Source organism: Cuculus canorus, chromosome 2 (assembly GCF_017976375.1).
Source record: "Cuculus canorus isolate bCucCan1 chromosome 2, bCucCan1.pri, whole genome shotgun sequence".
Lineage (NCBI taxonomy): Eukaryota > Metazoa > Chordata > Aves > Cuculiformes > Cuculidae > Cuculus > Cuculus canorus.
The window spans coordinates 54490015-54504988 of NC_071402.1; the positions used below are offsets into that span (position 1 = coordinate 54490015).

At 39.2% G+C, this 14974-nt stretch overlaps 1 protein-coding gene across 9 annotated transcripts in view; it reads left to right on the forward strand.

The window, feature by feature from the left end:
- MTCL1 (microtubule crosslinking factor 1) overlaps positions 1-14974 on the forward strand; it is a 112534-nt gene that overhangs the window by 68050 nt on the left and 29510 nt on the right. For 6 of the 9 annotated variants that reach the window (XM_054057222.1, XM_054057225.1, XM_054057217.1 and 3 more), the window contains 3 exons: positions 6626-6718; positions 9521-9751; positions 11382-11570. In XM_054057222.1, coding sequence (XP_053913197.1) covers positions 6626-6718; positions 9521-9751; positions 11382-11570 — 513 coding nt within the window. The remainder of the gene's footprint in view (positions 1-6625; positions 6719-9520; positions 9752-11381; positions 11571-14974) is intronic. The other 3 variants (XM_054057226.1, XM_054057220.1, XM_054057223.1) reach the window with 1 other exon arrangement.

The window sequence follows — 14974 nt, forward strand, 5'->3', positions numbered from 1 at the left end:
GTGTAGAGCAAACATTGTTTAAATGGATCGTTTTCACTCCAACGCTTGACAAGGGACAAGCCAATAATTATAATCAAAGGTAGAGATTATCCAGCTGAGGTGCAGATGTGCGCAAAAGATGAGAAAAGCCAGGGCTCAGATGGCCCAGTCTGAAAAAATGTTCAAGACTGTACTGTTTGTTTCAGTCATGTTTCTTTAAGAAACAAAGAATATTACACTGCTTTATGCTGAAAGGTTTCAGTAGGTGGACAGCCAATTGAAATCTTGTGATCTGTAATAGTTAAACCCAAGCGAAACAGAAGATTCCTCCAAACAATTTTGCAGAGGATCATTTTTAGTCTTTTTTTTCTTTTTTTTATTTCATACACTGCACTAGCAAAGACTACCATTTTTTTGTGCCAGATGAATGAGCAGCAAAAAATATTACTCAGATACCAAAGGGGTATGTTTTTACCATAGACATTTCAGATGAAGACTCAAACTTTTCAGTGTCTACAGCAGAGACGACTACATGCGAGCCGTTATCTGCTTTAACTTATGAAGTGAAAATATACGCACTGGCCAGTGGATAACATTGATTGATGATCTTCTCACTGTGTGTGGACTTTCAGCATGAGAAGAACACATTTCATTTCAGTAAGGCAAATATTTTCTTTTTAAGCAAGTGAACCCATTTTTCTGAATTCATTTTTTCAAGGTTGAATTTTAAATGAAAACTTTCCCAAGCAATGCCGAGCAGCCTCCATTTATCCATTTCTCCTGTTTTTAAAAATTAGCATCGTGGAAGCCTAATTTTTGATAAAAAACATTAAATGCAGTCTGACTTCTGCTTGAAACTACCCCATAGCCTAACTGTAAACATCTGCCTTTATTTGGGCTCTGCACTGTAGTTGTTAGTGCAACAGTATTATTATAATGTATTTGCATGTTAAAGAGGTAGGTTAAAGTCACAGTCCAAGGGAAATTATATCTTGAAATTGCCTTAAGAGCAGGGCTTTGTTTTCTTGCTGAAACAAGCCATTCAGCTGCTATTGTGGGAGGTGGGAGCCCATTGGGGTGGATATTCGATCCATTATTCATGATTTTAGCAGAGCTGGGTTATGGTGGGAGGGCGAAATCATTCTTTACCAAGAAAAAGCAAGTGAACAAGTGAGAATCGCCCTGACTAAATGACATGGAGGAACTAAAAAAGGTAACAGTGCTTTATGGAGCACACACACAGCACAAATCAAAGGATTGCTATGGCAACAAATGGGAATCAGTGGGAAAATGGTAAATAATTTTTCATCTGGTGAATGTTACCCTTTTTACCAATGGAATATCCATAAACAAAAGGCAGCTTCCTTTAAAGGTCTCATCCTGTTTATTCAGAAATAATAAGACTTTCTGGAGATGAGAGATTTCACTCTTTCAGATGACCCAGTACAGTTTGTTGCAGTGTTTAGTTCCTGATGCTCTAAAATGAAGCTGTATCTCCTAGCTCTGATTGTTCCTTCAGAGGCTATCAGTTCTCCCTTACTGGAGTAGGTATATATCACCAAAAGCAAAAGCACTCATCTTTGCATTTCAGATTTGGATTATCTTCATACATGGGTTTTAAAGACTCACTCATTTGTTTCTGAAAAATTTGTTGAAAAATGCCACAAAATCTCTGACATTTCAAGATTATGGAAAGAGAATCACTGAAGTGAATTTCCTTGAAGGGAACAGGTTGTCTCCAGAGAATTAAATTAAAAGCAGGTAGGCTAGACAAGGTAAGAGTGTGGCTTAAAAAGCAAGTCTTCCACAAGTTCTAGTAATAAAGTAGGAAGAGGTCACATGGAAGAATAATTTCTTTTAGGCTGTTCTTAATCGGTTTATCCACTTCCCTTACTTATCACGCCCATAAGAAATAGAAAACATCTCTATTACTCTGAATTAATACCTGGGTTAAGTGTGGACCAACCAAATACAGTGATATGAAAGTTAGGTAAGTCACTTTACCACCTGCTTTGAATTAAAACATCTGTAGGGATGCATTTTGGACATATGAGGAGAATTTTGGTCTCTATTTTGAATGTTCTATTTTTAGCAGGATTTGAAGTGTCTGTGCTCCTTCTGTGCAACTTTCGTAATTCCACATGAGAGGTGTTCAGCTGAATGGCTTTTGCAGCAGTTCCCAGCCATGTGCTGAAAATTTACACATCCTTTTCTCTTGCTTTGATTTAAGATTTTGTTTTCCCAAATAAGAAGCAATGAATGTTTTATACATTGTGACTTTGCTCTCTTCTGGAAAAAAAAAAAAGAAAAAACAACCAGCAGATGAGGACCACATAGAAAGTAGAAAATAGTATCTCTTAGTGTCCACTATTCCTCCAAAGCAAAGTTGTGGGAAGAAGAAAGACACGCTGATGCTGACAGTATTCCTTCCCACCAAGATCAGGGACAGCAAGAATAATTTACTTTGATGAATTGTGTTCTTTCTTTCTATGCAAGATTCCATGAAGGTTGGCAATATAATGGCTTAAAAGACCCTTTATGATGTAAATCTGAATATTCCAGTCTGGACTGAACTCGGTGAGACATCCATACAATGAGATGGATTTTTAAAGACTTGGAGGAAAGTGTACTGCGTTTTCCCAATATGAAAGGTTCTCCATATAAGCATAGACAAATAACCACACAACTGCTTGTTGCATACTAGCAACTAGACTCTGTGGGGTTTATTTTTAAGGGGTGAGGAGAATAGTACATCTTCAGCAACAGCCTCTAAGAATTTGATTAGATATGTATTGCAAGTAAAAAGTAATAAAAAGGCACTGGAAGTTGCTTTGTGATCTGGCTGACTGTATGCATGCAATCATCAGCTGTCACGTGAAAAAGTATCAGTTTTTAAACTGCATGGACAAATGTAAGATGCAAATATCAAAGCGTTATAACATAGGATTAGAGGGACAGCATAAAATATTCATCTTTTTGCTTTCTTAGAGTTGCACACAAATGCTGGAGAGCATCTTTCTACCCTGCCTCCTCAGGCCTTATTTTGTTCCATCCATTCTGAAAAAAAAAAAAAAAAAAAAGACTGAAAAGAAAGACTCCCATGAAATTTAATGTTTGCAGTTGTTCCATATAAATTTATTAGGTTTTCAGGCAAATCTGATTGCAATTAGCTATGGTAAAATGGAGAAATCAGGCAAGTAAAACCTAGCCATACCTCATGATACATGGCAGTCATGTCAAAAGAAGTCATGGCTGAAATGTGGGACTGTGTGGACTGAGAAATAACCTGAAAAGCCATCAACATGCTGAGGGGGGCAGAAAGGGGTCGGTGAAATGAGGGAGCAGTGGTGAAGGCCCCGAAGTGTGGATGACTTTTCTCTGCATATCCTCTTGAGGTAAAGACATTGGATTGGATTAGCTTGTTCTGGAGTGATAACAGGTGAGAGAAGAGTACTCGGCAGAAGAATTTGGCACTGCCTGTCCCAAGAGGGCAGGAGTGGAGGTGAATGCAATAACTGGGCTACATGGGAAACTGTCAGTTGGTGTCGAGCTGCAGATGATGTGCTGCTGTTTCTGTGGTGCTGTGATGGAGCAACACTAGCTCGTAGTTCCCATTATATTGTGTTTGTGTGTCTTGTAGTGAGTTTTTGTCTGTTTCTGTGGTGTTCGTAGGTTGTGTGGTGGCTGTCGCATTCAGGGTGTTTGCTGTTCCTCATGTAGTGTGTTTTTTAATGAGAACAAAGGAGACAAAGAATGGAAGTTAATAGGATATAAACTTTTGTGCCAGTTTTGTAGCCATGTTGTTTTCCAAAACAAATCAAAACCACGGTTGTGCCACAGACTACACCCTGCAGATTATATTGTAGGGGCCTGGTATCCACTTATAAGTATAAAACGTCCATCAATGTAATGCCTGGTAGCTGAACTGCATATACAAATATCACATGATAAATTTCTATACATTCTTTATTCACAATCCAGATGTATAGTAGCAATCTATTAGGCACTTAATCAGCCTTATCTGCCTTTATTTGAGCGGTATTAATCTCACTGCTTCTGATAGGAATGACATTGTATGAAATCATCGACTATGAAGAGTCCTAAGGTTGCACTGGAAGGCACAAGGCATGCAGCTCTATGTTCTTGCATTAACTGCTTTTCAACACATTTACTTCACTGCTTATAAAAATCTGTTGTCCTGAAAGAGGCAAAGGAACTGTAAAAAAGATTTGTACTGTCTAGTGTGCATGTAATAGTCTGTCTGCCTTTATGATACCGTTACTCTCTTCCTAGTAATTCCAACAGCTATTACATAAACCCAGTACTCAGGTTTCCTGAAATTTGGCTTTGCATGGGCTGCATGTTTATCAAAAGTTGTGTGAGTTTAAAATTTTCTTGCCCTAGTTTTGCAAACGTAAGGTGTTGTCAGTATATATGTAACTATGTGATTCAAATTAACACAGGTCTAAAGTAGGACAAAGGATCTTTTAGCAAATCAACGTTCACTGGAAAACAGAAGTATGACTTTAATAGTGAAAAATTAAAACTTTACCTTCCCAGTATCTTTTGCTGCTCTGATCCAGCTTCCAGTTTCAGAAATCCAAAGGACAACAATATTTTAACTACCTAGATGGGTAATCATAGGTTTATAGGGAGATTCGTATTAAGATCAGTTACGCTTTCTATATATTTTAAATTAAGAACATATGCATTTTTACATGGATCATGCTGTTTCTATTTCTGAAGGACCATAAGATTTTCTTAAGTGATTTTTGCCAACTGTAGAGCATTGCAATGTCGTATCTGTTTTCACCAGACAGGCTTTACATGATTCTGGCTGATTTTGAATTCATAATAAGAAGGAACACACATTTTTTAGAAGTTATACCTAAATTAACTAAATGCATTGGTTCTTATTTACCTTGTTTCTAAAGAAGCCTGATCAGAATGAAATAATGCAGAAACTTGATGAAAGTAATTTTTCCTTTATCAGGCAAGAGATATAAACTGATATACCTGCACATAACCATCTCATCATTTACAAATTACTATGCAAAACTGACAAATCCCATTGCAAGCAGTTCTTTCCAAATTATTTGCAAGTCCAGATTTTGACCTTGTGGAATACAAAACGTCTGCAGACACCTTGAGGCATAAGATGAAATTGATAAGGCAGATAATGTACTGTACTTGTTATGTGTACCTTTTAGAAGGCTGGAAATGTCTCTTCCTCAGGTACAAGACAGATGCACACAAGTCAATAAGTGAATCAAATAAAGAAGGAACTGATAGGGCTTAGAAAGTATATATAGAGTGACTTTCATTGTTCAACAGAGTGTGGTCCTGCAAGTGGTTTATCAGATGCTTCCATCTGCCTTACCTTCTTTTCCCTGAGAAGAGGAGAGGATAGTCGGTTCCAGTGACATACACTTTCTGAATAACCAGAAGTGTCCCAGCAAGGGCTGCCGTGGTCCTAACAGTGACAACAGCTGGTCTTGCTCTTGGGAAGTGAGATGAGTGCTCAGGGAGAGGAGGCGGGTGCTGGCCTGATACTGGAGAGGAAGTGGCAACACAGCCCGAGGGGAGCAGTCCCACGACCTGCGTTACATCTTTGCAGCTGCTGATGTTGGAGCATGCTGGATGTCAGCCAGTAGAGAATTTGAGATTATGCTTTGAAGCCTGAAGCAATCCCTTCTTCAAATGCATCATTTCTCTGGGAAGTAGTAGTGTTTTTGGTGATCACACGTGAAAAGGACGGTGTCTGTCCAAATATCATCTTTGTGCAGAAAAATCCAGTTTAGCCCCAGTGTGAGACAGAAAAAAAATGAAGGACATAAAAAGTTCTGATCAGGAGTATAAGTGCCACAAGATTCATTAACATAGTAGTAACAATGAGGTCTATGTCTCTGCCTTTTTGGGTCTTTATTTTTTAATTAAGTAAGTTTCAGAAGTAAAGTGGATAGGATGCCAAACTTAATGAGAACAGAAAATTGAAAGTATTAAAATTCAAATAATGTTGGACCTGAAAAGAGAGATACTTAAGCATTTTTATTCAGATTTCAGACTCACATGGCTTATCACCATGACATTTGTGGAGTAATTTTGAGTAGAATTTCAGAATGAAGTGGACTTGTGCAGAGCTGTCCTGTATCTGAAGAAAGGGACCTTATATGCTTAGTTGGTAAACTTATATAACTAAGTTGGTAAACCAATAAATGCTGTACCTTAACTGCCTAATCAAATGTGTTGCAAATGGATAATTAGGTGCAGTACTGTTAAAATTTTGTAGCTTTGATTATCATAAAGACATATGCCACCAAGTATTGTAATCCTGTAAATAGGAGCTCATCTGGCAAATGTCATTGATGGTGTGCTGTCTAAGCTACCCAGAGCAGAGGGCAACACCAGCAACCCAGCTTTAGTTTTCAGAAGAAGCAACACAGGAAATTCCCACATATATTTAGGGTATTGCTATTTATTTGCATACTGTGTTTAGGTTTCAACTATGGATAACCGTGAGTTGTGCAGATGTCTTCCTGCAGTTCTTGTCTCTTTTGTTTTTTACACCACGGAGATACATTTTCTGTTAAACTTATCCCTTTGTCCTGATGATCAGCTCAGGGATTCCCATGTTTTACCTGTGCAGAATGTATCGATACAGGAGCTTCAGGCTCAGCTTGAGCAGGAGACGAAACTTCACCAAGAGGAGCAAGAAAAGTTTACAGAAAGGATCATCCAGGTAAATACTAAACCTGCCTGCTGGGAGAGAAGTGTGACCATAATGTATGGCATGGACCTTGTTTGTCAGGACTATGGAAACTTGTGTCATCACAGCTGTGCCTGTTTGAACTCATCTGAGTGAATGAAGAATCTGGAAGCTTGGGAAATGCAAACTCAGACCTATCCCTTTGAATCTAGCTTTTCTGCTTTGTGGAGGGAAATTTTGTCCTCCCCTGTGTAGAGGAAGTCAAGGTAGAGGTGCAAGATACTGCACAGGGAATTATATCAGCCCCTTCATCTCTGTGAGCTGTCAAAGGGTGTGTTTGATCTCTGGAGCACAGTTTGGCACTACACCATATTCTGACCCCTCCTAGCCCAAAGAAAATCTAACACTTCTCTGAAGTCAGAATTGCTACATACTCATAACTGAGATACAAACCAGGACTTTTTTTTTATTTCTGACTGCCTCATGCTTCCAATGCTCTTATTCATAACTGGTGAATAACTCGTATTTTGTTACATGATCTTCCCCTGGTCTTTTAAAGGCTGGAACATATTAAATCATTTTGTGATCTCTAGCTTCTAGAGCAAAAAGAATCTGTTGCTAATTTTTGCAGGCTTTTTGGCTCTTAACAGAAATCTACTTTTTAATTTATTTCGTGGAATGAATTCAGCATAATTGTTGCATAGCGTAAAGTGTTTTCCCTTGTGTCAGCTAATCTCATTGTGGCCCAGTGATATCTCTGTTTCTTCGTAAGTAGCTTTAATTTCTAGTTGATCTCTGTAGGAGCTTTCTCATGGAGGCTTTTGAAGGCAACCAGTAAATTGATTTCCTTCCTGGTTGCCTTGGCCATGAAAGCTTTTTGGAGGCTATGCCTTTTAAAGTTATGTTCCATTGAAAAGCATAATACCCTACAAAGCTACTTCAACAGGGTCTTCTGCAAGAATTTGTGACCACACAGGCTTAGATCATAATTGCTAGTAAAACCAATGAAAAAAATACAGCAAAATCAAAGCTAGCTACTCATGTTGACAGCCACGGGAAATGGGAGAAGAAAAGCATCTTCTACATTCTTCTTTTTTTCCAGATTATGCTCATGTTGTTGATAGTGTTCCTTTTTTGTCATCTTCCAGGATTTCTGGTGGAAATGACTCAGATCTTTGCTGTATTTAGTCCTAACTTCATTTGGTGGAAGAACTTGCATCAACAAAAAATCTATTCATTTTTTCCCCTAAAAGTTAAATGTAAAAGAACCCTTTTTTTTTTTTTTTTTTACTATTTCATTTTTTGGCAATGTTTAATCATATAGATTGATGTGTGCTAGCAGTGTGCAATCTCCGTGAGTATTATTAGAAGTTGAGTGTGTGGGTTTTGGTCCGTTACAGCTAATTTTGTTCCAGACTACTTTTAAGTTGCATTTTAAACCCATTTAAGCTAGCAACTACTGTAAATAATTTTAATTTAATCAGGAACTATTTAAGGCATAGTAGTATAGATGCTGAAAATTTGCATTACATCAGAGCACATCATTTAAAGAGCAGGAAGGTTCTTAGTAAACCATGTAGTATGGACCAGTACCTTGTGTCAGAAGCATATATGCGTTACGATAAAAATCAAGCATATATTTCTTAGCAGTATTAATTGCTAGGGGCTCCATGCTCCTGAAGAAGAATCTCTGAAGTATTATTCATTCCTGCGTGAATGTTGCTTGTTGTGGGGTTTGTTCTTATGGTTTAAATCATTGTGTTTGTTAGTGTGCTGTGGCTTTCACAGATTATTCTATGGAGCTGGTCAGCAAAGGGAGAGAGGCTGTTGTTCTGCAGAATGGAAAATGGTAGAAACTGGTATCTGTAAGCAGTAGCTCTGTGCTCATTTTCTGTCCACCTTTTCTTGATGATTGTGAACCAAAGCTTAGTTAAGGAAAAGACAATCTCATCCACGTAGCATATGAGATGCTGTACAACTAACTTGTATGTGTGCTGTTTGGCCCAGGTCATGCCGTAGTATGATTTTGATACATTGAGGGAGAAGTCCTATTTAAAGAAAATATCTCAGGTGGCCTTGTGTTGAAACAGATGTAACTATATGTATGCTCCAAAGGATGAGCTTTTCCTGGTGCTTCTAGTACTAAAACTGAGAGATGTGGTGAGTGCCATGTTACAGCCTATTGCTGTCTCTTTGATTCCTGTGTGTCCCCCTGATCTCGTCATATCGGAATGAGAAATTGTTTACTGTGATTGTTCAGATGCGTCCAAGTACAAACTCTGAGAAATCAGACCAGTAGTTGTATCTGAGATACTGGATGTGGTTCCCCGGGAAACGTTGCCCTCCCAGAAGTAGAGGGAGATGTAGCCAGAGGAAAGGATGAGTCTGTGACTGGAGAGGAAAGAGGCGAGGGTAATATTCTGGATTCTCTGAAGGGTAACTGTAGTCCCATTTTGTAGGAAAGACTGCAAATATGTTTAGGAGGTGTGATATGTGCAGCAGTGCGAGATGGTGGCTGTGCTGGGAATGTACTGCAGGAATACTATCCAGAGGGAGGAACGGGTGGCATAAAAATGTTAAAACAGCAGCAAAGGTATCATGTATCTTTAAAGTAAATAAACAGTCCACTTCCGCAGCAGGTTACTTGAATGTGGTTATCTAAGCTTATTGGCTACTGTCCTCTAATATCCTCAACAGTCACAACTGCTGAGGAACTTATTCAGCCAAGTTCAATAGCTCCTCGCTACTGATACTCAGGTTGTCTCAGCCAACAGAGTCCTGGAGACTGCCCCAGGACACCACCCCATTGACATGGTGTCTGTCATTCCATTAAAGCTGGAGGAGGAGCATGTGCAGACCCTGCGGAGGAAAGACTTGGAAGTGCAGAGCTTGACTTTGCAGAACAAACTGGAAGAGAAGACCTGGAGCCAGGAGAAAAGTCTGCTGCAGCAAGAACTCAGGCATTTCAAGCAGGACACCTTTCTCCTGTATGTCAAACTGAAGTGGCTGCTGAAGCATTGGCGGCAAGGCAAGCGAATGGAGGAGGAAGGGGAGGACATACTAGAGGTAACTGTCCCACCTTTTTAAGCCCAATGAAATTGCAAGTGTTGGGGGTAGTGATATGTCCCCTCTTTACATGTAGACTGGAAATATGATGTAGCATCAGTGACTTTATAATTGCATATGGATTTAAAGGGGTTTCAAATAAAACATGAAGTTTTTTTGAAGTTAGCTTGTGCTAAAATGTATTCTGCATGATACATTGCAGATCACCGATTTTTAAATGGAAACCCTTAACTAGTACAAAGATCAGGTCTTGAAAAATTCTCTCACAGTAAGTGAAAGTTTAATTAGGTTTCAAAGATGTGACTCTTAAATAATTTTTGGAAAGAAAAATGCGTTAGCGAGCTGATGGAGTCAAACCTATTTAGATGGGTTGAGCACTGTCACTTTTCTCATCATGTGCACAGTGTGTTCCTTGCAAAGCCTTCAGCAATACAGATGGAGGCGAGCTCTGGTTTTGTGTTGGCAGAATTACGCAGCTTCTTGTGGGAACTTACAGTGAATCATTCTTGTTTGTTCCTTTTCTCCATACACACGTCTATCACCGTCAGTGGCAATACACAGTAGTCATGATGGTGATTTTCCAACTAGCAACTAAATAAGGATCAGAGATTTCAGAAGAACATAACAACCTGGAATCCCCAAGCTGATACATGTCAGCCAGGGGGTGATTGGCAGCCAACATGCACTGTGAAGAAAGGTGCTGCTGAATTGTGTTGACTTGCACATTCAGAATCACCATTTGCTTTGGAAACCTTACCTAAATTAAAAACAAGTAGAAAAATGTGTTTGCCCATTCTGACATTTTATCCAAACTTCTTGAGAGTAATAGATCTATTTTGCAGATCCATGCTGTTCTGAAACCATTTGCTAAGGCAACTAAGTAATTTTTCTTAGTGTTTCTGATACTTAGGCTTTTCATGTTTTTCAGTGCTTGCTGCATTTGGCAGTACAAGTAACCTTTCAGGTCTGGTAGGAGTATGCTTAAGTTAAATACTCCAATGTTTTGTATTCTTAGATATAAGATGAACGTCTTTACCTTCATCTGCTGTGTTATTATGAGTCACAAACAAGAGATGAGTAGCTAGAAATAATTTGTGTCTACTTTACTTCAGCAGTACTAATTTGCTTCTGTGAAAACTACCTCATCTTCTAATATCAAAATAACTTTCTTTTTTTTTTTTTTACTGTTTGGACTTTTTGACTGTTTAATTTACAGTCAGTCTATCTCCAGTCGTTTTTGGAGTCATGTGTTTTGCTAATGCCTTAGAGAGAATAAAATGCTGGATTTCAATGTGTCTTGATTTCCATATCTTCATTAGAAAATATACCAATGTTTTCTATAGTTTTTCATTAACGTGTGATGATTATATCCATCAGGCTGCATTACAGTTGTACGCCCATCTTCTCAGCTGCATAGATCTCCTATTCTGCAGACTTGCATAGTGTTGTGCCCACATGTGCAACACGTCTTATATCGCTTATATCATTCCCTGTAACACACAGAATAGAATTCAATATTTCCCACCACAGGGATGCAGGGGCAAATAGTCCCGTGCTATTCAATAGATTTATGTACCCCGAAAGGTAAATGGCAAAAGAGTGTTGATGTGTCCTTTCTCTTGCATTTTAGATTGAGCATCCTGAGGCTGTCTCGGACTTTGGTATTCAGTCTGAGCAGAAGAGAGAGATTGCAGAGCGAGAGGAGGAGGAAGAGGATGTTGTGTTTGCACTGGCAGATTTCTCCCAGCGTCCCACCATGGAGAGCACAGATCATGGACCACAGCTGCAGACTGCAGAATTACTGCAGCAGCAGAAGCAGGTACTATACTATTTTGTATACCATGTCCTGGGAATGGAAACTGGATTTTCCAAGGGCGTTAATTTTCTTCTGCTGGTGTGTTAAACCACCTAGAATCATAGTTGTAAAAATACTTCTAGCTACACAGCAATTACAGTGGATTTCATCCATTATATTTATATTTAATCAGGAACCACGTGACTACTGTTCTCCTGTTGGCAGATGCTATCAGTGAAAAATCCTATTTCCTCTTGTGGCTGTTTGCCCAGAAACGTCTATCAGTATGTGATGGTTTGCAGAATTTACATGCTTCTCTTGCCTGAGCCCATCTATTGTATTCTACCATCAAGCTTTTAGCAAGAAGAGGTGATTCTATTTCCTTTGAATAATTTAAGAAACTAGCATATGTATTTAATGTTTCCCTTAGAGATGATGGAAAAACAATGTAAAGTTTCTTCCTGTCAACGAATGGGTTTGCTTTTAAATATCTAAAAACAAATCATGCTGACTTTTCCCTGACATCTCCCCTGTGCCCTGCCTGTGTGTGTCCAGAGCACTGCAATATATACTACCTTCATTTTAGCATTTAACACGCAGTTCTAACAACGAATAATAGCAAACATTCATAGGGGACATACTTAGGCCTTCCAACAGTTCTTCGGCAGCATCCTCTTATATTTTTAAAATGGAAATCATTCAGATATGAGCACTCCATTACATTGAATTATTTGTGGTCACAAGTAGAATGGAGTGAGTAATCTGTATAAAACACAAATTCAGTGAAAAAGATCTTGACACTTTATGCCTTACACCCATCTCTGTCTGGGCCCTTGGCTTGGGAGCCTACTGCACACTGAGAGCACTCAAACAAATATGTACTCTCTATGACCACGTTACTTTGCTGGACTCCCTGCAGGATCTGGGGATCATGTGTATCTTTGCATTTCAGTTCTTCATCTTGAATTCCCCAGACTCTCACGACTATGTACAACCTGTTTACTTGTTATATGTTCTCATAGTTATACAGCAGGCAACAGTAAGTCTATCCCGTAATAAGGTTAGATTGGTGCTGGGAGATACACGGGCTGTTTTGCAACCTACCTCTGTAGGTAGTTCAAGGTGTAACTTCAGTTAGAATTTCTGTTTGAATAAAAATAGTAGAGACCTGTGGTCTTTCTGCTACTTCGTTTTCTGCTTTAAGTTTGTATGCTCTTTTGCTTTACTCTTTCATAGTAAAAGCTGACAACTCCATTCTGTAGCTAATCTTTAATGTGAAGTGTGTTACCAATGTAATATTCATTTGATCAGTTTGACATTTGGAAAGATTCTGCCTTGCCAGTCGCCCAGACCTATCGCTGTCATACTCTCAGCAAGCTCACCTCTGGTGTAGGCTGAAGAAGGCCATAGCAAAGATGCTCCTGACCACATCATTTAACTGCATTCCATCTGTAGGCTGGTTTAATCAAGAATTAATAAAATAATTGTAAACCAACATACTTTCTCAGTAGAAATTCTATCATGTACTACCTTTCCATATAGATCTCTTAAAATTACTAAGAACATTCAAATAAATTATGTCCTCTTTGAAATAATCATTGCTTAGGCATTAATCTCAATTAAGGTGGCAGAATTGGGAAGTAGGATTGCTTATATTTCATTTTTGTATATATTGCATGGTGTTCTAATGCATCAGTTCCATCTCATCTTAAAGAAATAACCATAGAAACAGACCACTTCTCAGTATCCTTCTTGATAGTGAATAGTGTGTGATATCCAAATGGACTTGGGAAGGTAAAATAGGTTTCTTGCCTTCCACCGAGGAAAAAAGTGTTATTTAAACACTGCAAGATATTTGCTAAATATTTCTCAGTTTAAATGCTATTACTTGTTTTGCCTACTTACACTAGTGAATCTTCTAACAAGCGTGGTGTTTATTGACAGGCATGTAGAAAGCGTTTTCCGTGCTACAGGGCTTGCATTTGTCAACGGTAATAAAGGATTATGATTATTCTCTAGCACAGAAATAGGAAGCCCTAGTGTCGATCAGTTCTGATGCTGTCATAAATTCAGGGCATTGGAAGTGTCTTCTAGAGGACTGTGACAGAGAAGTAGCTGCCTGCACACCTCCTGCACCCTCGAGGCTCTGCCAGAGCCAAGCTCTGCCCTCACATCGCTTATCAGTTGCACTGAATTGTCTATCTCACTATAGTAGATGGCATGGGCATGCCATGCTCACCAATGTCACAGTCCCTGGTCCTTGCACTACACATTACAGGTTTTCACCCATAAATGTCGTCTCCACTCAATTCATGTGTGATCTAAAACCACATTAACTAAATGAAACTAGAGCAAGAAAATGCTTTGCTTGTATTTTCCCAGCTTTAAAAATTCTGGGAGTATCAGCAGACCCACAGCATGTCATTCTTTGAAGGAGCAGATCTCAGGAGTTCTCACCTCCCAGTGTACCATAGATTAGTCAGGCTAAGCTAAAAAGCACCCAGAGCTTTGGAGGGGGCTCTTCCTTAAGCCTTCAGCCGGAAATAAGCACTGTATATATAGGGGGATTTGGGGTGTGTGAGTGAGGAAGCTGGAAGCCTCCAAGGTTTGCAGCTGCCCAAAAGAGCCTGAAGTTGCTAGTTCTGCCTGGAAAGCTCTGAGATTAATTACATCAGCACTTGTTCGGGAAGGATATTTTGCAGTAGTCTAGGAGTGGCTGATATAACTAGATCAGAAAAAGGAAAAGGCTTACTGTAACTTGAAGTAAATCATATTTATTTTTAACATTTAATATTAATATTTAATGGCTTGTATTTTCAGCCTGAACTCTTTGCTGCTGACTTTCTCACCCTGCCTGGAAAGTGGAATTGTTTTGGGAAAAATTATAAATGCTGAGACCTTAATTTTAAACAGCAGCCTCTAATTTTATATTATTATGATTGGAGGTACTTGACTTGGTGGAAAATACACATCTCACTTGTCTGCGATTTTTATGTGGCCAGCATGTGGAGGGATGGAAGTATACCAGAGAGGAAAGGGGAGAAAAAAGGGCTGTTGATAAGAGGCAGAGTAGATGAGGACTCTCAGAGGAGCCAGTTCATCTTTCCCTTCATGGCATTGTCCATGAACTATCGGTAGCTGAAGCACTATGCCAGAAGGGTTGGGAAAGGATCTGGTATGGCTTGAGAGCTAAGTGGGACCTCTTGTCACAGGTCAGTTGGCAAGCTGGGCTGGAAGTGCTGTAGAACAGGGCTGTGAGTCAGCATTTTTATGGATGTAGTAGGAGATCAGGGAGAATAGCCTGTGGGAAAAGAAGAGATTTGGTTCATTTATGGAAAGGGTGAGATGCCTGTTGAATGCTGGAAGATCATGGGAGTAAGAAGAAAAGAGTTTGCACATCTGTGTCCCAGTAGGAAAGAGCATTAAAA